The 26,335-nt window shown below is 46.5% G+C and overlaps 1 protein-coding gene and 1 long non-coding RNA gene across 2 annotated transcripts in view; one reads left to right on the top strand and one right to left on the bottom strand.

Annotated features, from left to right (window-relative positions):
• The window catches only part of LOC135377515 (insulin-degrading enzyme-like), a 53,855-nt gene that overhangs the window by 27,021 nt on the left and 499 nt on the right, over positions 1 to 26,335 (bottom strand). The window contains exon 2 of the mRNA XM_064609986.1: positions 25,055 to 25,141. Within this exon, the coding sequence (XP_064466056.1) occupies positions 25,055 to 25,141 (87 nt within the window). The remainder of the gene's footprint in view (positions 1 to 25,054; positions 25,142 to 26,335) is intronic.
• Positions 23,568 to 26,335, top strand: part of LOC135377518 (uncharacterized) — a 35,967-nt gene continuing 33,199 nt past the window's right edge. The window contains exon 1 of the long non-coding RNA XR_010418121.1: positions 23,568 to 23,708. This is a non-coding gene — a long non-coding RNA (uncharacterized LOC135377518). The remainder of the gene's footprint in view (positions 23,709 to 26,335) is intronic.

The raw sequence follows: 26,335 nt of genomic DNA, 5'->3' as shown, positions 1-26,335 counted from the left end.
CTCTCTTCTCACCAAACAAATAGCTCTCACAAAAACAAAACAAAAAAAGTATATGTCTGCGCAGGGGAAACGCAGATTGGAGCCACTGCACAAATGAGCTACTCAGAAAATAACGAAGGTGATTTCTCGCATGAAGATGGAGTAAAGTATGGAGCCCTTGGTTTTTCTTCCGGGGTAGCATTCTGCTCAATGAGCGGAAGTCATCCCCATATCATCGTCATCATGTATTTCTCTCTCTCTCTCTCTCTCTCTTCCGGACAAAACTCAACTCTCCGAAGTGCAACCAATGGTGTTCGTGTTCATGGGGTCTCTTCTTTGGAGGTTAAAATTTAATTTCATTCCGAAATTGACTGATCGTCTTTTCTTCTGTTTTTTAACGTGTATGTGTAAATAACTGGACGTCGGCCAAAACAATACGGTACACATACGAAGTATATTGCCTCACGCAGGCGTTCTCTACCCTGGCCTAACCACGGTCTGGTTACAGGACTTACAACTACTTTGTCATATGAAGTACGCCTTTTGTCATTGCGGTGAACAATTACGTTACGAAATGTAGACGTTACAACCAGGGGTGGATCGAGGAGTGGGAGGTTGCCCTGACCCCCCACTCAGTTTCTCTCGTCATCGAGTGTTTCAATTGATCTTAGGCAGTACATATACGTAGCCTGGTTACAACGATCATAAAACACGTCTTTTCTTCCTATCAAGCAATGCAAAAAGGGGCCACATAGGCCAGCGGCCAATGCATCGTAAGTTTACGGTCCTTTTGTGACGTCACGGCAAGGGTGAATAGGTTTTTTTATGTGTAGGCAATTGCACTTGCCAGTGGATGAGATAGCATAATTACACCGCATCTATTTTCTCCTCTCAAACTAATGTCACAATTAGACCTCTCCTCCTGTCGAAAGATGAAAATTCATGAGCCTACATGAACATTTTTGCGGCAGATCTCTCCAAGTTCAAGTTTTCCCTACACTACAGAGGACCAGCAGTAAGGCAGTTGAAGAAGGCGTGCACGTGAATCTTCAGTGTCAAGGCCATCCAGAGATTTAATTAAAGCTCACCCCGATGGCACGTATTCATTCTAGTGGTGCCGGACTTGTCCAGCAGAAACGAGGTTGCCAACCTGCTTCATGCTACCCCGAAATGGGGCGCGAGTTTCGTGAAAGACCCCTGTAAACAAGATAAGCAAGATTGATTCCGCCGGCGAGTTAGAAGGTGGACGGACGAGAACAGGACAGTTCCCCCCTGCAGCGGCGGTGACGACATGACGCGGGCCTCACGAACTAAGAAAATTAGGCGGGTTAACGGAACAATTACGGGATGTTTGGGTTTCCTTTAATGTGACGTTGTGTGTGACGCGACGGCCCTGTCATTGCGCATCATTAGCAAGGAAAGAAAAAGAGAAGAACTGTGAGGAAGCTCCGAGGTGGTTCACTCGTAGCTTATGCGCTTGAAGCTATATGAATGAAAATGACGGATGGAGAAGCGTCTAGGTTGTGGGAACAAAACGTGCGACGATAGATTTTTGCCCCTTCTTAGAGCTCGAAAGTTTACTTCCCCACTCTACCCCCCCCCTTTCCCCAGAAATATCCTGGATCCGCCCCCTGATTGTACTGCACGCTACACTGTTAAAACAGAACTTCACCACATAGCACGCTCCTAACCAACCATCATACTGAATGATATCATTCTGTGTCATGATTTGTTCAAAACGGGGGGAGGCGCCTATCTGGGACAAGATAATCTGTCCCAGATAGGCGCCTCCCGCCTGTTTTGAACAAATCATGACACAGAATGATATCATTCGGTATCATGGTTGGTTAGGAGCGTGCTATGTGGTGAAGTTCTGTTTTAACAGTGTAGAGTATTGAGGGAAAAAAAGAATCTTTCTTTCTTTCTTTTTTTTTCGCGTGTCGTACTTGGCGGGGTGTAAACCCTCGAACACACATGCGCGCCAAGCCCTGACGTCGGAGGAGAGAGAGCTACGACAATTCATATTGGTAGTAGTAAGCACGTGACCTCTCTCACGCTGCCTCACTGGCGTAGACGTCTGCAGTGATGTCAAAGTGGATGAGTTTCGGTATTCGGAAGGACAATTTCCTACGCGTCTATTATCCCCCTTTGCTGTAAAACTTGCAATGCAGGTTTCCGTCGCTGCAAACAACCATCGTGTACATTTATCTAGAACAACTTGGGACATTAAAAAATGTGCAGAATGTATGCGATGCAGTACTTGACGCTATACGGGGCAATGGAAAAGACTGACACACTTTTTCATATCTAGAGAAATGACGCTACCATCTTCATAGCTCTCTAGAGTTTATTCTTCAACGGTGCTGCAGGTGGTAGGGTCGTTGCATCTCCGATCAGCACGCCGCCATATGGGCAGGCAAACGATCGAGCCCGTCAGTTTTGTGCACTATACCCAATGCGTGCTGAACAATTCTGATAGAAATTGTCTACAAGTCTACAAGCGTGGGCCAGCACATTCAAAACGTATTGCAAAAGTAATTTCCCTACAGTAACGCACTCAATAAACCTCTATCCGAGAAACGTCATCATGTTCGTAGACAGACTGAAACCGAAACAGATCGGAAGGGGAGAGCTGGGTTCCACGAATGTGCACCTGTTCGCTGCCTCCTATATACAACTTCAGAAAATCCCATAGTGCTCTTCGCGCACGCGTTGCATCCTGGCCGCTTGCTGAGCGGGGGAACGAAGAATAATCCTCCACATTTTGCTTTCGCTGACCTTGACACGTCGTGGACAATGCACTGGCAGGGGAGAAATCGGAACGGTTTGGAGGTCACACGTTTCTTTCGTATTAGTAAACTCCCACAGTTCACAGCGGCGCTAAGCACTCTGGGATTTTCTGAACTCGCAAAGTAGGACCGAAGGTCGCGTCCCTTTCACAGACCATCGTAATCGCCTCAAGACCATGGCTTTCCGGCGCGACCTTGTTCGCCACTAGCTTTGAACGTAGTTCAACTCTACCAAATTGGTGGCGCTGTCGAACACTATGACGTCATTTGTTTACAAACAGGGAGAGGTCTGCACAGCAGTTTAAAATGTGTGATTTGGATAGCATGATTTGCTGATTCTCAGTGATGCTGTCAGCACCTTGCGTTCCAGGAGGCGCAAGAGCGTATTTTGCCACGTTTCTTTTTTGTGGCCATCCTTATAGGGCCATCCAAGGGTGCCACATTTTTGCCACCCTTTCGGGTTACGTATGACCAACTTCGACGCCCCATCTGCGGCTCCGACGGGTCAGTTGCTCCCCGCTCCGCAAAAGTTGGCCTTGCTGATAACGTCTCTTGCTACGTTCACACCGCGGGCGACCGTTTTAGACTAAACAACTCCCGTGTGGGCAGCGTCTTGTGGTTCACTTGTCCCAACTCGGTATTTAGTGTCCATTACAGATTTTACAGTGTGTCCTGTGTCGACCTCATAGGAAAATATGCCGTGATTTGTCTGAGAGCGAGAAACGAAAGAACACCGGAGACAGCACAGCCACTGGCGGGTTTCCGACCTGGCTCCGACCTGAAGCACCCAGTCTCGGCACAGCAGGCGTGTATTCTATTTACGTACGACCAAAGGAGATGGGGATGCTTCGAGGTTAATTCGGGTACGGTGTCCCTCAGAAATGATTGAAGTTGCGAGATCTGTCCGCGGGCGTGCCCCAGCATCCTGCCTGTCTTTTAGCACGCTATTCTCTGGGGTACGTGTTCCATGAGGAAGATCTCTCAATCTGCGGACGCGGCTACGGTCAGAGGTACCTGACTTACACTTTTTGCTTTTCATAAATGCGGTTCGTCGTACATACTGTTCATTCTTTAGCGCTGACATTTCTCTGAGGAACGTGAGAGTCTTCTATGATGATCTGAGGGATGGTAGTAAGTGAAACTGCAGCTGAATGTCCTGGTCAGAGGCACAGCAGATGGTCATGTGGTATATACTTTCGTCCGCCATCTAGGCTGATCTCTGCCACATTCCTTTCTGAAAAATTGGTCAGATTATTATTACATTAAACTAGTTGAGTTCAGTTGAGTCGCGAACTAGTCGTCGCCAAGAGGTTCCAGGAGTGCGCAAGCCCCGCCGCTGGTGCGCGGTGTCGGACCGAGGCCACAGAGTATGTGAGCGTGCTATCAACTTGTCCCATACCGCTCTTCAGGATTTTAGCACTTTCACCTATACCGTCTACGACACGCGGTGGAAAATAGCCGCAAATTGACGTGGAAGCCGGCGGGGAAGCGTCAGGGAATTTGACGGATGCACAGCACGTAATCAAGGTGATGCTGTACTTCCACACCCCTAGCTGTGGACCGTATGATGGGGTGGGTAACGAAACAATCTATCAGGTGAGCCTTATGCTGAGGGGCGTGACATTGGAGACACGGTCCGATCTGCTGCCGTGACGTAAAGAGTGCTGTGTCACGTAGGAGCAGCATGGCGAGCAGCCGCGAGCGAGCCATCCGAACGGCCCATCGGGTTTTCCCGCGTCATTCATTCTCCTACGGTTTCTCTGGAGGAGTTGAGGAGTTTCAGGAGCGCTGTCCGGACGAAAGAACTCTCTCTCTCTCTCTCGCGCGCGCGCTACAGGTTGGCTACGATTATTGTTTTTGTACAAGAACGCTTGTTTGTAGTGTAACCTACACCGGCATAAAAATATAATAATTGATGGCGGAGTCTCCTACTGCTCCTTTAATGCTTCCCGGTCTGCCTCCTCATAGCTACGAATTCCCACATGACCTGGCACCTATTCGAACGCAATGCTCTGTTCTTTGTTGTACAATTTCGGTTAAGCTTGAATGTCAACAACTAGTATGTTGAGCCAAGGACCTTGCGGATTCCTATATTAGCCAAACACTGTAGCTTTTGTCGCTGATCTCAGCTAGCATTTAGTTACCCGATCAGTGGAAATGAGAGTTCAGGCCGTTCGTTCTCCGTGCGCGTCTTGGTCACAGAACAGTCTCTATACGAAAAATTGGAATATCCACCAGTCTGGTTGCTTTCCGTACACGCCCCACTGTGTCTTATCTTTCCAAGCGATTATCGCTGCCATTGTCACCGGATCGGTATGATATATCGCCGGTATCGGGGGCACTTCAACAGCGCCATTAGGCTCCAAATCCCGTACAAGTTGCGGCGTATGTACGTAGGTCTCTGTGACAAATTTCTCATACCTGTACATCACTAATAACGAACTGGATTGTAGAAGAAAGTCAGGACGTCCATGCACATGTGCGGAACTACAAATCGTTTAATGCAGGGCCGTGGGAATATTCGAATTTTTCTAATATGTAATGAAGCGACTCTATTCGAATTCTGAATCGAGTATGGAATCCTATATTCGAAGTTTGAATTGAGTATTTAGCATCGTTCATCACCTCCTCATCAGGACACATCAGATCCTGCCCCATTGTGCCTTGGGGTAGTGGGCCGCACCTTACGTGGCGAATTTCCCCATTCATTATCATTAACTTATTTGTTGTTGAGTATGGAATTCTATATTCGAATTCCGAACTGAAGCGATGTCTCTTCCAAACGGAATATATTCGAATATGTTAAGTGTAGCAAGCCCGGGCAGGTCGGAGTCCATGCTGAAAACGAGCACGCAAAACGAAGACATACAGCACACACAACCTCAAACTGTGGTTTTGTTGTACAGAACAGAGGGAAAATACAGGGTGTTTTTTACATTATTCAACTTGTGTGTATTCGATTTGTTATAAAAAAAAAATAAAAAAGAAAACTATGAGAGCTGCATAAATTTCGTTTTCGCAGGCGGACATGCTGTAGCGCAGCGTATGCAACTACTGGACGACTAATTATAGCTAAAAGTCATTAATTAACTTATTAATTTGATGTTTTCTGGGAAATGCGAGAGCCAGCTGTGAGTGCACGTATCCTGGAATGTTCCTGCCCTCCCATCGGGAATGGACAGAGGACGCTTTTACCTTGCTCTTTCTTGATTGATTGGTAGAAGAAAAAAATTGAGATTTGAGTCCCAAACTACTGGCTACTCCAGGACGCGTTATTTAGGGCTCATTATATGTAAAAGAAATGAAGGGAAAGGAGGGTGGGGGGAAAAGAAGAAAGGAAAAACTATACAAACCTATACACTTTGCGAGGCACACATAACCGGTCGCGAGTGCGAAAAACTCAGTCAAGTGCGGAAGTGCGAAAACCCAATGCACGAAAAACAAACAAACAAACAAAGAGCGTCACAGAGTGTCCAAGAGGTCCGATCGAGAACGAGGAATTGCACAAGGGCGCGCATGGCAGGTATATGAGCTGATTTCCAGGCCAGCACCCAAGAACTTTTTCCGTGGAGTATATATGGGCGATTATCCAGGCGGGCCAGCGATGACACACGGGTACGACGGTATGCACTGTACCTCGGGCATATGTCATGGAGTATGTGATCCACGTCTTCAGCTACGCCACACAGAACGCAGTTGGGGGAAGAAACCCTGCCGAGCTTAAACAATTGTCGGCCGCTGTATGGCACGTTGAGGCGTATCCTGTATATTAGCGATGTGATGGGTCGAGGAAGCGCCGACGGCGTATAAAAACGGAGATCTCTGTCCACCTTGCGCAGAAATGACGTAGCAGGGTCACTTCTTCGCCAGTGTTCACTGCACAGACGTCTTGTGAGTGTACAGATTGTTTTCTTCGCGTCCGCTTGGGTGAAATACGTAGTGCGCGTCGGTACACCACACGTGCCACATGAGCCCGTCTCGCACGCAACTAGGTCTGCAGCTTCATTCCCATGGACATTATTATTATTTCCATTATTTTGCCCATGCACGCAGATGGTGAGGCTACACTCTTAGAAATGAACTTCACCGCATAGCACGCTCCTAGCCAACCATCCTCTCGAATGATATCGTTAGCTGTCCTGATTTGCTGAAAACGGGAGGCGTACGCCATTTTTGTGACAATTATGAACAGCATAAGTGTCACAAAAAAGGCGTACGCCTAGCGTTTTGAACAAATCGGGTCACATAGTGATATCATTCGAGTTGATTGTTGGCTAGGAGCGTGCTAGTATGCGGTGAAGTTCATTTTTAAGAGTGTAATGGGACGAAATGGAGCCCTATCTCTCTTGGTGACTTTCTTGGTTTCAGAACGGGGATAACACGAGCCGCTTTCCATACGTCAGGCACGACACCAGCTATCCAGGAGTCATTAAAAAAACACAGCAGTTTCTCAACCGACGCAGCCCCCAAGGAGGCTATGGCCTGATGCGTAATCCCGTCGTGCCCTTTCCAAGTGGGAGGTTGCTCTGCAACTCGTTGATGGTAAACTTAAGGTCCATTACACGGTCACAAGCCATGCAGCCGAAATAAACACCACTAAGAACGCAGCAGCTGATTGCTTGTGGGCGTCACTCGAAGAAGCACAAGATGAACGCGTGAGGAGACAGCAGAACTCTTCGACAGCTCCTTGGTAGTCCTGCTCTTTCTTCCTTGGACTTTTTTTTTTTTCAGTTACTTACTACTACTACTATTTCTTCCTTGGAATTCTTTCACTAACACTTCCTGAGACGATTGAGTTTTTTTCGTCTCCAATGGCAGTTAAAAAATCTGTGGTCCTCGGACTTTTCTTACTAATCCCGGGTGTCCGGGCAACCCTTTCCTTTGTGGTCATTCGACTGTTTGTCTTCCAGCTGTGAGCGTTCTATAAAGCTCGACCCTAACGACTGACCTCACTGCTCCGTTTCGCAACACGACGGAGATGAACAAGAAAGCAACAATATACTTCGTATCAGCCATTCCGATTTGTACGGCTGTCACTCCGATTACCGAGCCAAATGCAAACAACGCGGGCACTCGCCACTCGGAGGGAATGTCAGCGGCAGACATAAAGTAACTATACATAGACTGTTCATGATCTTCCCCTTGTCAAGTATTCACCGGGAAGCTGCCTGTGCAATGAAGCCGAATGAGGTGAAGCCCTATAGTAACTGTCTCGGAATAGACAGCCGGCAGAAGGGCTCTTCCTTTAATGTCTTTGATGTCTCAACATGTGTAACTAATATGCACGCTATCTGAAGTCGGTCTGAATTCCAGGATTTTCGTTGAAGCGGAACTAGGCTAACCATGTTCGCGAACTTCTGCAATGCGTAAACCTTTTTATTGGAGCATTATCCTTCGGGATAACAAAAAATGTTTCCAAGCCGGATGATGGTTTACAACCTATCTCCGTTACTTGTCTGTCGACGACGGCTAAGGTTAAGGTTAATATGGTCAAAAATAAAACGGACATGCATGGCGGCTGTGACAACCGTCTAGTCTAGAAGGAACAGCACAGATACATGGCAGGGTCAACAGGGACGAGAAAGCTGGCAACAAATAATTGGATGCACACAACTTAGGCCAGCAAAACTTCCACGCAGTGCCAGATTTCGTGCCACGCATGTAACAGGTTTTTGTTCATCTTTTTCTTTCCTTTTTCTTTTTTTTTCATCGTGACGATCAGCCACCAGTTTGCAAGCACTTGTGTTATTTTGCTTTCTGGTAAGTATGTGATAGGCATTTCATCAGTTGAACAATTTTCTTGTTGAAGAATGTTGTACTTCTCGTGTATACTATATCGCTTGGACAAAGTGTAAAAATCCTCGTCGCAAGAATGTCTTCTACACCTTCAGTTTCTGCCCTGTTGACATGCAGGACTGAGAACGTTGCGAAGCAGCGCGCAACTGCGTTAGTTGCTCAGATACCCGTCCCGCTTGCTGTGCGGGGTAAAGTACATTTCATATATCTTTTTGCTCTCGTTGCGAGGTGTCCTCGTAACGCAAGTTAACACTTTCTTAGTGCACGGATCTGATATGCTAAGGGCTGCAGCCTCCTATGCCATACTAAAAGAGCTCTATAAAATCTCTTTTCGCACAATGATTGCACTCTCGGAAAAATTTTCACTCTGTCATAGTAATACTGTGGATTGTCATGCCAGCACCGTCACAACGCTGGACAGATGCCTAACCCCTTCGCCGTGTGATATCTAATCTCTTCATCATGTTTCTTATCAGGTCCTAAAACGAAAAAAAAAAAAAACGGTTGCAGCGGTAACCACAGTTTTCTTTAACTGAACTGCGCAAGAATGTGCCCTATAGATGTTAGAAGTACCGAGTTAACATAATTTTGCCCAGCTCTGATATTTCAGCGATGCGGTGAACATCGGACTATTTCAAGAAGTACTCAAGTGGTATTTTTCAAACGATTTCTTCTCTTTGTCTTTCTTTCTTCTTCTTTTTTGCAACGTTACGAGCAGTCAGGTGCAGCATAAAAGGCACAAATTCGAAGCATAGAAAAATATGTAAGCCATAGTGCATACACAGCACAAGACTTGTTTCTCTCACGAGTAAGTAAAATTTTCCGTTCTTGCAATTTACAAATATTGCACGACACACACTAAAGCTCTAAAGAATTCACGAGTTGGTAATCTTTATGCAACTTTCGGACATCTTTTCACGGATTTTCAGCGGAATACGCTCCACAGTTACGTCTACTGATGAAGTAAAGACATCGCGGATGCAATAGAGGTCAGTTGTCTTATACGAGGCGGGGTAAGTTGCCACGTGCTTCAACTGGAAGAGCAACTGACAGCGCAAACTATATCCGCGAGAGCTCTTTTAGTACATCGTATAGAGCTCGTGTAATAATTTAGTGCCGCTCTTTACGTTTACAATGCAGGTCTACAAAAACCAGTAATGACTATAGTTTGCATGAATTCTGTACAGCTAGGACAGGCGTGGAGATATAAAATATAAGGCTCAAGATAGGTGGTGGTGGTGGTGAAAGGGCTTGCCGTTGTCGGCCTCACGTATGTGGGCAACGTCACGACTGACGCCCTGGGGAAATGTGCGTCCTGGGCCGACTTCTAGGGGAACTGTGCCGACATATGTCTGAAAACGTCTGAGGAAAACCCAGGAAAAACCCCAGACAGCACAGCCGGCACCGGGATTCGAACCCGGGTACCTCCCAGTCTCGACGTGACATGGCTATAGCACGCTAACCACTGAGCCACGGGAGCTGGTTCGGCTCAAGATAACAGGTTCTTCTCTGCTCAGTTAGTTTGTTTTCTATGTGCACTTCTAATGGTATTTTATTCGGAATACCTCCACGATAGAAATTACTAGAAAATGCAGCTGAGACAACGTGCCCCAGCCCGTGTGCCAACCTGCCCGCTATACTGCATGGGGCGTATTGTCACACTTGACGACCTCCAGGCAAATGTCATTTATAAACTGTTTTTGGAAGCCAGCTTTAGTTTAATATGTGCGTTGTGCAACCAAAAGATGGCACTAACATCCAGCGTTGGTTTCATCAGCCTGACGAACGTGCTTCCGTCACAGCAAGGTCAGAAGTAAAAACTGTGACAACTCTCCCCGGTCTCCCCTACCAGAATAGCGGCGCAACACAAACCGTTTGGTTATATTTCAGTACGTCGTACTGCGTTCGACAAGGGACGACGACGGAGACGATGATAATATGTCCCAACGTCCTCATACGTTATAGCTCAAGCATATATTGCAAGAAAATAAAGAGCGAAACAATCTGGACAATCCTGACATGCAAGCTGCATGCACATTCGTTATATTTTGATGCTGCTTATCAACTATCGCTAATTTCACAGATAATTTTTGGCTCCGCAGTCTGGGTTTTCGTCAGACGCTTTAAGAGAAATGTTGGCACAGTTCCCCATGAAGTCGGCCCAGGGCGGACGATCTTCTACGAGCAGCATTCCGCCAGATCAGGCAGGCAAATAGCTCTCCAACAACGACACCAAAAAGCAGAAATGTCAAGTCCGCTGAAAGGCCTTTGAAACACCACGACGAATTCCAAGGTAAGGAGAAGAACAAGAGTCCTGAAAAACAACAGCGGAGAAAGGGATGCTAAAATGGAAGACTTTGGAACATCTACGGTCCAGATTCCTTTGCACCACGTTGCTCATATAAATTCCTTCTATAAGGCAAGGTAGCCATATGTAGTGCCTCTGTTTCCTTTCTTGAAAGTCGTGTGCTTTTTCTTCACCGCCACTCAAGCTGTGAATCCACGATGAAATATACAAAAGACCCCAGCGAAGCAGACAAAATCACACAAGGAACCATGCAGCACCGTATTGTATGGAGCAGCCGCAAAAATATACGAGGAGGACCTGACGACGAATCCAAAGGTGGCCCTCACTCATGCAAATTTCATAGTCAATGAACAGCGACGGTTTCTTTTAGAGAACTGTTCGCTAAACAGAGCTACTTCCCGCTGCCCCTTAAGGTACCCTCTGTGACTGCTGGGTTCTAATTTTTGCCGACGAAGGAAAAAGTGCCAAGGTCCAAGTGGATATTATGGGCCCACACGAGGGACGGGCACCATGGTGCTCAGTGGACCAAATCGGCAACACGAACCGCAATATTGATGGCTTCGACCTGGATTTTCGGGGAGGTCCTTCCAGCTGCGGACATCACATAGAGCCACAACGTCCATCAGTCAGAGCCATCCAAAGCGTATAGCTCTACAATTTGAAATGTGGTTTCGGGAGTGCGTTTTCAATGTTTAGAAAGCGAAACAGGTGTACCTTCCATCACGGGCCTTGTTATGTCTTGTAGGCGGCGAGACTTGTCAGCTGTTTTATCTTCTGTGCTGTCACGCTCTTGGGGTTTATAATTGACCGCTGTCAACCTGACGCTTTCACTTTGTCGGCTGTCTGCGAAACCTTTTCCGCTGCATTTAGTCCGTCATCGAGATAAACCATCCGTATAAAATTGCAGGCACAACTTTGGAAGCAGAAAAAACGCGAATACTTGTGAAAGGGAATCCGCGCGCATGACTGTCCATAATAACGAGGAGTATTTTCTTGACGACATAACATTCGCCTTGAGTTTGAGGGAAAACACAGGACGAGAAGAACACACGACAGACTCACGAACCAGCAAATACACTGTGTGCAAGTGAGACAGGTTATGTTCATCGAGTATTTTCTCTTCTATTCATTTAGTCCTCCGTGCCGAGGCCGACCGCTCGGTAATAGCACACCACAACCAGAAAACCTACCACGGTAAAAAGACACAAACCTTCCGCCATACAGATAACTGTCTAAACCCACAGTGTGGGACAACCTCGAACGCTAAGGGACGTGTGTAACTCAAATTCAGAGCAAGTGTTTTGTTTTTATTTTCGTTGCCAGTCTTTCGTTGCACGGGTCTCCTATATCTGGACCTGTGCAATGTGGACCTGTGGATCGGGACCTGCGCACGGGCAGAGCGACAGGCGTGTGCTATACGGATATGCATCTCTTATAGATGACTGACCCTTCTTATCATATGGACCTTACACTCTAAGAAAAAAAAGAGTAATTTTACTCCTTTTGGGGACTAAATGCATGGCCACAAAAAATAGTCCCTTTCGGGAGTAAATGCACGGGAGTAAATGAATGTCACAGAGCGGAGACTGCATTTCACGCTCTATTCTAAGAGTCCCAGGTACATAATTTGCGTGCATGCATGAAAATACTTTGAATCAAACTATCAACAGTGTTATATCGAGTGATATAAAATCTTGCGACATACATAGGGCACAATTTGCGAAGAAAGAAGCCCTAACAGTTTCTTACTCTCTGTGGGTGGAAAAATGTTTAGGTTTGCTGAGTTATACAGCGTTATGCCCTCAAATTGACCAAGGGCACATATTTACGTAGTCTGTTGCATTCGGAAGACCATTTGTGAAGTTCAGTGACAATTTGCAGCCCTGGAAAGTAAATGTCGGGGCTAGGGGAGTAAAATAGGGAGTAATTGCAATCTGGGGGATAGAAGCTGCAATTACTCCCTATTTTACTTCTTTTTTTCTTAGAATGTATATATAAATTTCTAAGGGTGTTAATAACGCTACGTGAATATGGTATCCACGTGCTGCAAAGGATCCAGTAAACGACTCAGTCAGAGCTACTGTCACACAAGAATTCATGACGTGGATTTACTGGGGCTACTTATGCGTCGCAGGTTTGAACAAAAAGGGGAGAAATGGCACCTTTCGAAATCGCATTACATTAAGCTTTCGGACGGGAGAAACTTTAGTTTTTGTGTTCCATCAAAAACTGGACAGATGACGATGATGGTGATGTGGACGAGAAAAAAGGGGGACAGCTTACCTACTGAAGTAGGGATTTGCTGCCAGAGGGATTGAGAATGCATATAATTGATACTGAAAATGCATATAATTGGAGAGTGTATAGTCCAGCAATTATTTTATGTACCGCACATTTCTAACATGTTAGGTGCACCAGTTTGAACATTTTGTGTTTTCTCTCGTTTCTACCGCGTGCCATGATATTTCACGACCATGGGCGGTCAGTACGAACGCAATAATAAACTGTGCTCTAAAATGTGTCAATGTTTCTGCCTATATAGGTCCGATAATTGCCTGTTCTTTGGCGATGAATACAGACATAAACAATTAGCGTCAATTATCACCGAAATCTTGAGTTGTATGTAAAGACTCTTAAAAATGAACTTCACCGCATAGCACGCTCCTGCCAACCATTATCTCAAATGATATCGTCATCTACCCTGGTCGTTATGGTCGTTACAATCTAACGAGTGGCGGGAAATTCAAAAAGGTGGGCACGTGACACATTGCGCGTGATGTGTACCACGGCCTTCACGTATCGCGCGAAGAGCGCCGTGCACGTGTTTTATCACGTGTCCACCTTTTTAAATTTCCCGCCACTCGTTAGCTTGTAACGACCGTAACGACGATGAAGCGATTAAGCCCCCTGTTTTGTTGGAAACGGTAGGCGTACGCCTTTTTTGTGACAATTATGAACAGCATAAGTAAGGCGTACGCCTCCCGTTTTCAACAAATCAGGGCAGATAGCTATATCATTCGAGATTATGGTTGGCACAGAGCGTGCTATGTGGTGAAGTTCATTTTTAAGAGTGTAGCTTGCACGGAACGACCCTCAGTGTTACGTAGTACGATACATCAACAGACATCCGCATAGCTATACTTACTGGACATTTGCAAAACCGGTCCATGCATGGGATTGAGTGTACCAAGCAACAACTAGAACGGCCGAATAGAATAGATCGGCAAGGTGGAAGAAAGTTCGCGCTCGGTCAGTCCTCACACGCACACCTTACGAACAGGAAGGTCCGGCTCATGTAATACAAAAGAAAAAAAAGAAAGAAAGCGATGCACGGGATCTCTTGAACAGACATAGCCACCAACATCCCGTCGTGCTACAGAAAATATCACAGCAAGGCTATAAGGTGGATCCCAAACTCACCAATACACTTCCAAAAACGCATATCGGAACCACCACAACATGTTTGGGACAACTGATATCTCTACAAGACCAAGATGCTGAACACTACCTTATCTGTGCAGTCCCCCCAGAAACTGCACGACATATCAAGTCTGATTTTTTTTTTTTTCCACCAAACCAAGGTGGTGCACTCTCAGAACAGAACTTCACCGCAGAGCACGTTGTGCGCCAACCACTGCCACGAATGATAGGGTTATCGCTTCTGATTTGAAAAAGCGAGAAGGTACGCCTTTTTGTAGCAATTATCGTATATCCAAATTGCTACAAAAAGGCGTACGCCCCCCCCCCCCTCTCTCTCTCTCTCTCTCTCTTCGAATCAGATGCGATAACCCTATCATTCGTAGCAATGCTTGGCCGACAACGTGCTATGCGGAGAAGTTCTGTTCTGACAGTGTATGAAAAAGGCAGGGCCAGTCTTTTAGGGTGACACGCCTTGCGTGCAAATCTACTTCAATTACCTTTATTTAATAGGGCACGCTTCGCTAGAAAAAATAGATTATAGAGGATTCATTTTTGTTAAAGCCTGAGAACATAGAACTCTGGACGCAACCAAATAATTACCACAAATGCCTTGCGCGCTTTTCGGAGCGACATCAAAATTGCTGAGGATTATTATTTCTCTTTCTTCTCGTTCATTGCTTTCTTTACTGCAAGAAAAAAAGAGACCTATCGTAATCGTTACGTAATGTAAAAGCAACGTAGCCTCCCTGCTGGAGCCGCCCAGCTACCCGGTATGCCCCCAGTTACACAACGTGAAGAAGATAACGTGCTTTAATCTCGTCATATGTGTGTCCTTGAAAGTTGGCGATGCCTAAAATTGTTCGGAATGGAGCTCCGTACAGCGAGGGAAGTACCATAATGAGCCTGGCGGCTTGTTGTACTAATAGAGGGTCAAAAGCACAGAGGCAATGCATCACCCGACCATGTTCGTGGGCGATTGCTTTCCCTCGTAATGGAAGGAACTGCATTCCTCCCACATGCATGACGCCCCTTGTAATATAAGGACTGCGCTTGCTCTTCGAGTTGAAATATTCTGCGCTCTCCGCCTCAGAGCTAATGAGACAACCACTGAAATTTGGATTTGACTTTGAAGCCTCCCTTTCAGCAAGTTAACCCGACAATGCAGGACAGCATTGGACGGTTAAAACACTTGACAGAGTCTGGTCTGGAGAACCAAGCAGCACACGACATCGGGCCGATATCGGCAGCAAGTTGGGCATGTCGGCCCAACATATCCCCGACACTGCCAACTTGTGACCGATGTGCGACAGAAGTTGGCAATGTCGGCTGGATGTTGATGGAAAAACGCATTCTAGCCGACACTGCCAACTTGCGACCGATACCACGCTGAAATTGGCAATATCGGCTCGGTGTTGACCGAAACAAGCGACATGCAGCAAACAAAGTAGCGTACAAAGGAGCGAAACACTTTCGTGACGGTGACGGATACACGCCTCAGCATCTCACACTGCATCTGTAGTAACTTCAAGGCACCTATCGCTTTCTGTCAGACACTGCGTTTTTTTTACTTGTCCTGCAGCTTCCATTCTCATTAGAGACTATAACCACCGACATTTTCGGCTCGAAGGAAACGACCAATCCGAGTGTCGCGCATGCGCATTACAAATTGTAGGACATGATAATTCGCTGAGACGACCACACGCTCTGAGTCGTTTCGTTTATTCCTCAGCTACGACCGATTGGCATCGTGAAGCAAGGTGACGGCTGTACTAGCTGTACCAGCTGAGTTACAGTGCATGTTACAGTGGGATTGACAGACGTTGACTGTTTCGAACAATATGTGTATCGTCTGCGGGAGGCTGTTGGATGTAACGGCCTATTGACTATAGCATTTCACACGCTTCAACGTCCAATCTTGCCGTGCTGGTTGCATTTGGTACAAGTACCCAGTATGGATTCGCCCCATTTTCTTCATTTTCAGCATTTGTGGGGTGCACATGGGCAATTTGGAGCCCATATTGCCGACTTTTTCTCAAATTGGCTCAAACCGGGCCATATGGGCCCATAATACCAAGTTTGAGTCAATATGGGGAAAGTCGTGGCTAAATGGTAATGGGTCCCATATTGGACCCGTATCGCCAATGCTCAGCCAATATGGGACCCACTTTAGCCATGACTTTTCCCATATTGGTTCAAACTTGGCAATAGGGGCAGTATCGCCAATGCTCAGCAAATATAGGCCCAATATTGTATGCTGTCTGGAATATTATTTGTTCTAAGCTACATGTAGACCATATTGCCCACTTGCATTCAATATTATTTGTTCTACGGCTATATGTAGACCATATTGCCCAGTTGCGTCCAATGTTATTTTGTCGACGGCAATATGTAGACAATATTACCAGTTTTCAGCCAATATTCCTTGGCCGACGGCTATATGTAGACCACATTGCCCATTTTCATCCAATATTGTTCCGTCGCCGGCAATGTGTTGACCATATTTCCAACTTTCATGGAACATTGTTTGACTGACGGCTATGTGTAAACAATATTGCCAGTGTTCAGCCAACATTCTTTGGCCGACAGCTATATGTAAACCACATTGCCTACTTGGAGCCAATGTCGTTTGGTCACCGGGTATATTCTGGCCGCATTGCCCGCTTCCCTCCAATATGGTTTGCTCCTCCGCTATGCGTAGACCACATTGCCCATATTCAGCCAATATCGCCTGTTTCATGGCTATATGGCGACCATATTTCTAGTGACAAGCGAATATTGACCGGCTGATGGCAACCTTGCACCAACATTACCATGCAGCACCGATTCTTGGAAGAATAATGGTAAACGCGGGCCTATATAGGACCGGTAGTTCCAGTGTCCCGACAATAATGGACCAGGATAGTGTGCTGCCTGGGTTGCTCCAGGATGGAAGGCCCCGCTGCCACTCTATGGACAGTGTGAATCTAATTAACCCGGTAGAGTATCTGGCAGACATATCCTGAAAGCTGTAAATTATCTTTGGGGCAGATATACAGACAACAAAAAGACGCTACTGTGTTGTTGCGAAAACTAAACACTAATAATCATTTTGGTGAGACCTCGTGTGAAGGCTCTGCCAACTTGACTAGTGCACCACCACTTCGAACGGTCGACCGCCTTCTCTTCTCAGTGCACGCTTCAAAAAGTAATCGACGAGAACTGAAGCGTCAAGAGTATATTAGAATGTGTCCTGCCAGTGTACGGTGCACCATGGGCTATATCAAGAAAGGGACATCGTTGTAGCGAGGCCATACTTAAGGAGGGGCTTACATCCAACAATACCGCATTCACTAAAGTAATAACGATAGTCCACAGCTTTACGTGGCGCGACAAGTATATGATCAGTCTAATCCAGTGTTTCTCAAACACTGTGGGTCGTCTCAAAAAACCTCGTGGTAGCGGACCACAAAGTGTACAAAGCAAGTTCACTTTAGTGAATAGGAACAGTCATCCCTTCTGCCACGCGTTTATTTTTCTGTCTCCGATGGTTTCTAGCCCGTCTTTCTAACTGTGACGATATCAACTGTCAAATTAAGTTTCAGCGTCGGTTTTGTGTATTACTATTCATGCGCTGATATCGAAAAGCTTGTGGCACCGCGAAATCAGGGAAGGGGGGGTGACGCGATATCTTGTAGTTCTGATGGTCGCAGGGTAGCAAAGTTCGCGGGAACCACTGGTCTAATCAGCTGCTGTTTTTGAGCCTTCGTGTTGTGTCGTCTTTGACGTGTCCTCAAGCTCTTCTTGTACTATCAGTCTAATCAACCTCAGTACTTCACCATACTTCTGGTCCCGAGATCGCGGGTTCGAACCCAGCCGAGGCCAGCAACTTGGTGGCAGGGTACAAGTTGCTTAGACACGCCGTCTTCCGCGAGGGACGTTAAATACGGGGTGCCGTGTGGTGAGCTTTCATCACACATTAAAGAACCCTCAGGTGGGCAAAAGCAATCCACAGACCGACCGCTGTGGCGTCGCTCATGATCTCAGTTGTCTCGCGACGTAAACTCTCAATTATTATTACTTCACCATACAAAAAAGAAAAAGAAAGGAACAAAGGGCCGCGACACAGTTCATACATGTGTTGCAGTACATATCGTGCAGAAGTTACATAACCACACATATGCGAAAAACAAGACCTCTGAGCAAGCTTGCGTGACATGATAGGAAAACAGGGCCACCCATCAATTCGTGAAAAGCGGCCGCACTAGAGGATAGGACTCGGATTCATTTCCCTGATGTGCAACAACACGAAAAACAAAAGAAACGTGTGGGACACATGCGCTCTTAATTAAAATCGCGTGTGTTCTTAGCCTGAACATGTTCATAAAAGCGCTCTGCTCCGGACATACTTCACCGAGATCTTATCGCTTCTCAAAGATCGTGCCTATTTCGTGGGTCGTGCCGTTCTGCTTCTGAGGAACCTGTTAGAAACACTTCGGAGCGTAAGCCTAAATAGCTATCCGCAGCAAAGTTCGACGGCGTTACAGCGTGTTACCATATAGGTGTTCCAGAGAAGGTGGGAATAAACGTTAATGACAAAGACTAACTCTGCGCTTTCTCTTTTTTTTTTTTTTTTTTTTTTTTTGTTGTTGCTCAGCGGTATGTGACGACGGTTCTAGTTCCCTCATTTACTTGCGTGGAAGGTATTCGGAGTCTCGTGGGAGCAATATTACTGCTAGTAGTAGTAGTACTGCCAGTCGTACTAGGAAGCTGGAATCGGTAATAGCCACATAATGAATGGCAAAATTTTCAGATTCTTCAGAATTCCTGAATAGTCTCGAACAGTTCACTGATGCGCTACGTTGACAGCTCGACCATTTGGCATATGACTTTTTGTTTCGTTTTTGCCTTTCAGAAATAGGTATAGCTCTCGCGCCGTTCACTTAATTTCATTACTAGCCTCCTGCATTATCGTAAGTCTAGTTGATGAAAAAAATATCAGCGAGACTTGCAGACACACTGAAAGACCCCGTGTCCGCACACGTTACTGCGGCGAGGCGACCTTGCAAGGCTTAACTGCATGAGGAAAAAGGAGAAGGGATAACAGAAGCGTTATCATGGGACAGGATGCGGCGCACCTATAGCTTGCTTAGCTGACCTATGCTACTCGGTGACTACAGTCGAGTCATATCTAAGCACGGCATTACCGGCTAAAGTTTTCTCCAACTTTTACTTCACTCCAGAATACATAGAGTAAAGCAATATGCGTGCAGAGCACTTCACACGATGTGATTCTCGACAAAGGGCACAGTAGACTCCAGTGGATACCATACGCGGGCATCCGCGTCAACGAAGTATAGCTGACCGCCTTGCCTTAGACAGTCACCAGAGCATGCCCACACGACGAATCTGTTTTACCAGCTCCGATGCGAAATGTGCTCTAAATTCTATGTCTTCTGCGAAGCCGACTGATAAAATGTGATTGGTTGAACGTGAGGGAACCGATGTCGACTGTTCACAGGATCTATCCCCCACCTCAAATATAGAATACCTTCAGGGATGCCAATGCCACTGGAATCATTACTTCACCGGTTCCTGCTGAACGTTCCCTCTTGACACTGAAAACCGGAAGAGCAAAAACCCACAAGACAACACGGGACGCTGTCTTGTGTGTTTTGCTCTTCGTTTTCAATATACACCAACCAACTACTGCAGCTTCCTACGGTGAGTTCCCCTTTGTCACGTCTTCCTACGTCGTATCAAGATATAACCTCGTCACCAGACTGCATCCTACAAGGGTCGTTCAAGGTTGATCGAGACTTTTATTTCTTTAAATACAATGGAAAATTCGGTAAGCACCAAACAATGTCAGTTTTTCAAGGTATTCACCGTGCGCATCTAGACACCACTGCCATCGCTGTGGCAACCCTTTGATGCCTTTGGCTTTGAAAGAAGTGGGTCGCTGTCGTAGCCACTGCAGGACATATTCCTGGAGGGCTTCATCTGCGTGTGCGGAACGTCTTTCCTCCAAGGTGCCCTTTAAAGGGCCAAATAGATGGTAATTGCTTGTGGCTAAGTCTGGGCTGTAAAGGGCATGGGGCAAAACCTCCCAGCGCGTTTCGGCCAGGGTTGCTAACGTGAGAGACCGGGCATTGTCATGAAGAATGACCCTTCCGGGCAACATCCCATGCAGGCCTTTTCTTGCAAATTGCGTTTCACGCGGCACCCTTTACCAACACGGAGTAGTTCTGGGCAATAATTGTGACCCCTTGCTCCAAGAAGTCCATATGGATGTCAACCCGCATGTCCCAGAAGACAGTTCCTATAGACTTCCCAGCAGACGGCTGCATCTTGCTTTTCTTTGGTGGCGGGAAGCCTTATGTCGCCATTCCATGCTGCTTCTTTTTGGTGTGAAATGAAATGATGCATCCAGGTTTCATCACATGTGATGACTGATTGTAAATATTCGTCCCCCCTCGGATTGAAACTACTTCAGCAGTTGCTCAGAGACGGTCATGCGCGCTCCCTTCTGATCACAAGTGAGGTGTCGGGGAACCCATCTTGCACAGACTTTGCGGAACAGCAAGTGCTCGTGAATGAATGTCTGCAGATATCTTTGGTTCTTTTTCGCCGTGAGGGTCACACATCCGCCGCGCTCCAGCCATGGTGTCAACGAAAGACAAAAAACAGGTGCAATGGCCGTTCTGCTTGACGAGTGACATGATGATCTCGAAGCCCCTTTGAATTTTACTCTGGTTCCATGAAACCAGATTACAGAGGCATAGTCTATACAATAGAACGCACTAATGGTTTATATGCGGTTAAGAGTAGCATCTTTTAAAGTTCTACGTAGCCAGTTTAATCGAATGCCAGCCCTTTTAAACTGTTTCTGTGATGCTCAGTTGCCCGCGATACACAGTAAGGGTCTGTTCTCACATACAGCGCTTTACTTCGCAGCGCTAGAAAACAGCCCCTGGAAACTCAGCGCAGTTTTCTACTTTCCTGTTTTCACTGGCAAAGCAGAGCACACAGAGCTTGGCCGGCTCGGCAGCCCAAGCCTCGCGGAAGCTCATAGACGACGTGACGCAGCGCCGTTTCGCATGATTAATTCTTAATTCCCGTAACCTATGAGGACCAACAAGCTTAGAATTAGTTGGGCAAATGGGAAATTCGACAAGTTCACCACGGCATCGACATAACACCGCAAACCGTGGAAGCAAAGCAATGGCACAGCTTCCGTGACGTTGTGGATAAAATATAGCCACTTGATTGGCCAGCACAAACCATCAGCGCTAGAAATGAGCGCTGACCAGCGTTGTCCGCTATCGGTCCATATAGGAGTGCGAGGAGGAAAACAACAGCGCTGTTTCCTAGCGCTGTGGATCACAGTGCTGTACGTGAGAACAGGCCCTAAGGCCCGGATTCTCGCTCCGCCCTGAGGGTTAAGTGCACGCGCAGGGACCCTTTCGTCCATTCACGAAGCATGGACAGAAGGGCCCCTTCGCATGCGCTTAACACTGAGGGCGAACCGAGAATCCGGGCCTAAGTCGTGAAGAGCTACGGAGTGCATTGGACAGACACGTCAACGGATCTCGACGACGACGACGATGACGATGCTGATGATGGTGGTGGCGGCGGATTGCCGTTGTTGGCCTCACTCATGCGGGTAGTGTCGCGACTGTAACCAAGATGAGATGGGATGAGAACAAAGGATGAAGGTTGAAAGTACTCGGTGACTGACCAGTTGCCTATCAGCTGTGTTCAACTCTGTGACTTAGGTTTCTTGAGACTCTTGTGGAACACGCATCCCTCTGGAAGTCTCGTAGCAAAACATACCACACTAAGTATGCTGGAGTAGCCGGCCCAATGTAGAGCCTGAGCCAACCTCTCTGTACTTTTCTTCTCTTTCAAACAAAACTACGTAATGTGGTATTTCGCACGGAAGCATGAGATCGGAGATGTATGAATCGTGAGCACAATTACTCAAGAGGCTTTGATTGGCACCTTACTCGGAACTTTTAGCGCAGAATGTTCATGCTCTATATGGCATGCAATGAAAACGGAAACCATAAATTGGAGATGCTTGCCACGACACACTTCTCCCAACACGTAAAAAGAGAATGATTTTAGTTCGAGGAACAAATGTGAGAATATACTTAAATGACTTTCTTTTCTTTTCTTCTTCTTTCTCATTCCAATCGATTTTTTAATGTCTATAGACTATGGTTTCCCCAGAGTCCTGGAGTCCTGGAGAGGAAAGGGTTGTATAACGGAAAACAGGTGTACTACTAAACGCGAGTCTGCGTTTCCTTAAAAAAGCATTTAATTTACAATACAAGATACAATGTGATGTAATCTCCGCTCAGAAAGAGTGGAATTTACTACAATAGTACCTATAAACACGTTGGCTTCTACTTATAGCAAAGTGAGGTCCTGTCAACAGTACCATAGAAGACTCCGGTATGGGTCAATAGAATATTTGTGCTTCAACTTTGCACATGAAGGCGGAACAACCATGATCCCTCAAGCACGTATTGTTCCGTGTCACTGAGCGTGAACGACAACTCTCTCTCCGAACTTCCCTTTCTTATCCTCAACAAAAACTTATTTTCAATCATAGGCGTGTCGCTGTTCCAAAGATCGTTAGGCAAAATGTAGGGGCACGGTAGTTATTTGTTTCGTACCGTAGGATATGGAAGATGGCTTATACTAAGCTGCGGGTCATTCATATCACATGTTATACAGCCCAACGTTTGGGTTCCTGCACTGAGCTCTCATCACACGGCACGGACTTTTTAAGTCTTTTACGGAAGACGATATATTTATGCAGCTTGTACCAAGCCGTCATGTGTCGCATGCGTGTATGTCGGGTTGAAGTTGGAACCCGTAGTCTCGAGTCAATGACCGGCCGGGGCAAAATATCAAAGCTTCGTCCTGCGACCGAAGCTTACCTATACAGCTGACACTCACCGTTCTGTCAGCGAACATAAGAAATCAAAGCCAATATATGCATATGTGTCACATTAGTTGTTTGCTCGGAAATATTTGGCAGATAATTATCCTCGCACATCCGGTAAAATACATTTCAAGTCCGGATCCATCATCCACATCTGATGGGATGGCCAACAGCAACAAATTGTTGACCCGTCACTCGGGGACGCATCGCTCTAGATAACTCGTGAAAGGTAGCGGAAACAATCGATTAAACATTAAAAAGAAATCTGACGTCATTTTACGTCATGAGAAAGGAGGACGCGACCGCCCGCCCCCCTCGTTGGAGCGCGTTTCCGTGAGTTGTATATAAAGTAACTCTCCGCCGGACAAGGGACGTAGAAGTGGTTGCCGCTTGTGCCCTGTCGAGATGACGCGCCATGTTGTGGTCAACGTCGCGTGTGGCGTGTTGTTTGTAGCCCTTGTGGTGCAAGCGGGGAGCGTGCGCAGTGAGTACAACCACTGCCATCATCTCTAATCTTGTTGCCGCTCGCGATGAGTCTTCCCACGTGCGCGTCTTTGTATTGGTTTGTACATGTGATGGTGGCCAGCGCATCAGTCGGTGTCCAAGTTGGGAATTGACGTGAACATGTCTCATTGTGTCAGGAGCAACGCAACCGAAAGCCTTGGGTCGCGAAAACAAGCTGCACGTTGCAACTCCTGATACACCTGTGGTGGATAGCGTGTTTCATTGCAACACGACGCCGTAGGTGTCTGAAGAAAGAGTCGCATGTTCTTGGCTTAACCGTAGTGTATCCCGTTATAACGTCGGTGACACGATGTTATTTACGCATACACGATGGGGAAGCGATGAACTTGTGAGTGCTAGTAACGGTTTCGGTATCCAGTTGCATGGCTGTAACTCGTTAAAGGCAAGAAGAGTAACGTTACCTGGGTGCGCGGATGAAAGTAATTCGAAGTCCATAAAAGGCAAGTCCGGTATAAAGAGGGCCTCTAAGGATATGTCCTCTCTAAAAGGAATATGAAATCGGTTCGTGATTGAGAAGATACTATCCATTGCTTTTCATGGTGTGAACGAACTTGATGCCTTTACTTTTGAGCACAGTTATTCCATGTTCGGTTTCTGGTTTTACTGGAGATTACACTGATGGTTATTTCGATTAACCTTGCAGCTGCTTTTTCGTGTACAGTTCGATAGGCCTAAAAATAAGCGCGGAACACTGGCATTTAATAACATCTATCGAGTTCGACCACCTTTCACAGAACTTGTTGCACATGCGCGCGCGTAAATCAAATACAGACAAGTAGTTTTTCATGTGCTATGACATCAATAAATTATTACCCTCTAAGTACCGGGTATATATTTTGTCGTTGATTAGGGTCCCATCAGTAATACATAGGCCAACAACGTGGAATGACTTCAAAAAGGTCACGTGGAACTGGACTCTTCCTGTCAGAACAACATATCCACAAACTGTATTTGTCCCTTCTATGTTGTTCCAGCCTCAGAACATCAGTTCTTTCATGTACACCATAGTTCCGACTGCAGCAGCCTTGTGTCCATATGTCGTACTTCAATATTCCTTTATAACGCCCCCTCTGCATTTACCAGTGACCCGGTGAAACAAACCTCCGCTCTGTCATGTGCGCGCATATAGTGATAATAAAGTGTTTTAGTGTATCGGAAGGTGTTCACGTGTACGATAACGGTTCCGAAGCCAATATATCATCTTATTCTGGCGGTTATTTGATTTGACAAGCTCTGCCTTTATTGCATCGTTTTCGTATAGAGTGCTTCCCATCCACTAAAACTCCTTACTGAACTGGCATATACGTATTCAGGAGCGTCGCTTTCGACCTCAGTCCGTAAGCCTTCCGTGTCACTTCTGAGGTGCATTCGCCATGACAGCAGCCACGTCCTCTGCAATTTATACAGAACATATTCAGTGGGAGTGAGTTTTGACAGGACATTCATCACCTGGGTATATACTCGTCAGCGGTTCCAAAACAGCGTGGTTTTGTGTCACCGATCCCCGAGCGAAACACAATCGGCGTTCCCCTTTTCCGACTAATTTTGCTTCCACCACAGTATTTCCATCGGCGTTTGATTCGTCTCGCTTTCGTTCGGGTGGACAGCACTCTTCAACAATGAGGGTGGAATCGGCCGGTTAAAAACCGATTGTGTATACACTTCCTAAGATTGCCAGGAAATTTCCACTTCCAGCTGTAATTTAGCCGCTGCATTCCTCGAAAGGAGCGCAACACGTTGCGATGGCGAAACGCGTTGGAAAAGAAAAGCAGGAACTGCAACGGGCGAGGAAGTTCCGAAAGCAGGATCGGGCGGCTAAGTGCACTTCCCGCTTGGGATCGCTACGATAAAAGCCCGGTAAAAGGAACTGACCACCGGCGTCCACGGGACAAGATACCACCACAGCTTGTGAGGCTTCGTCTTGGTTTTCAACTACAGATATTAGACGATAACAAACGGTGGAATCGGAGCCTCCTCTGCATGCAGGAGGTGTACATCCTGTGGGCCAACATCTCCTTTTTTTTTTTCTCATCTTCTTCTTCTTCTTTTTTACACCCACCAACCAACCAACCTCGATAAATAAAGAGTATGGATCCGTGATTTCGAGGATAAGGTTAGTCAACAGGCGATGTGCCGAGATAGCGCACCGCGCTTTGTTATGCATCGTGTAAAGGAAATGGACGGACGATATCTCGCGAACTTGTGATGAGGACGACTAACGAGACAAGACAAAAAGCCGCGAAAAAAAATGTTTCCTGTGAGTCGACGTTTCCGCGAAAGCCGTTTGGTAATGTTGCATTGTTGTCAGCACTCCTGTGTCATTATTTCACTCTCGCTGTACCATCTCGAAGCGCTATGCAAACAACTTGTTGGTTTGAATGTCATCAAAGAGTACGTCTCTTAGGGTTGCTTGCACTTGATATACCACGCCGACATCGTTTGTACGCTCGACAACTGTCTTAAGACAAGCACGAATTTTTGCTACGCGAGGCAGATGCTCTAACTGTCTTCCCAACGTTTCGCTATGGCATTCCTCTTGCATTATCCGTCCTCCTTCATTTGACGATAGCGGCAGCTCATTTGCCA

The sequence above is a fragment of the Ornithodoros turicata genome, chromosome 1, assembly GCF_037126465.1.
Source record: "Ornithodoros turicata isolate Travis chromosome 1, ASM3712646v1, whole genome shotgun sequence".
Taxonomy (NCBI): Eukaryota; Metazoa; Arthropoda; class Arachnida; order Ixodida; family Argasidae; genus Ornithodoros; species Ornithodoros turicata.
Note: the sequence above shows the minus strand (reverse complement) of the source record. Positions and strands in the feature narration are given on the sequence as shown.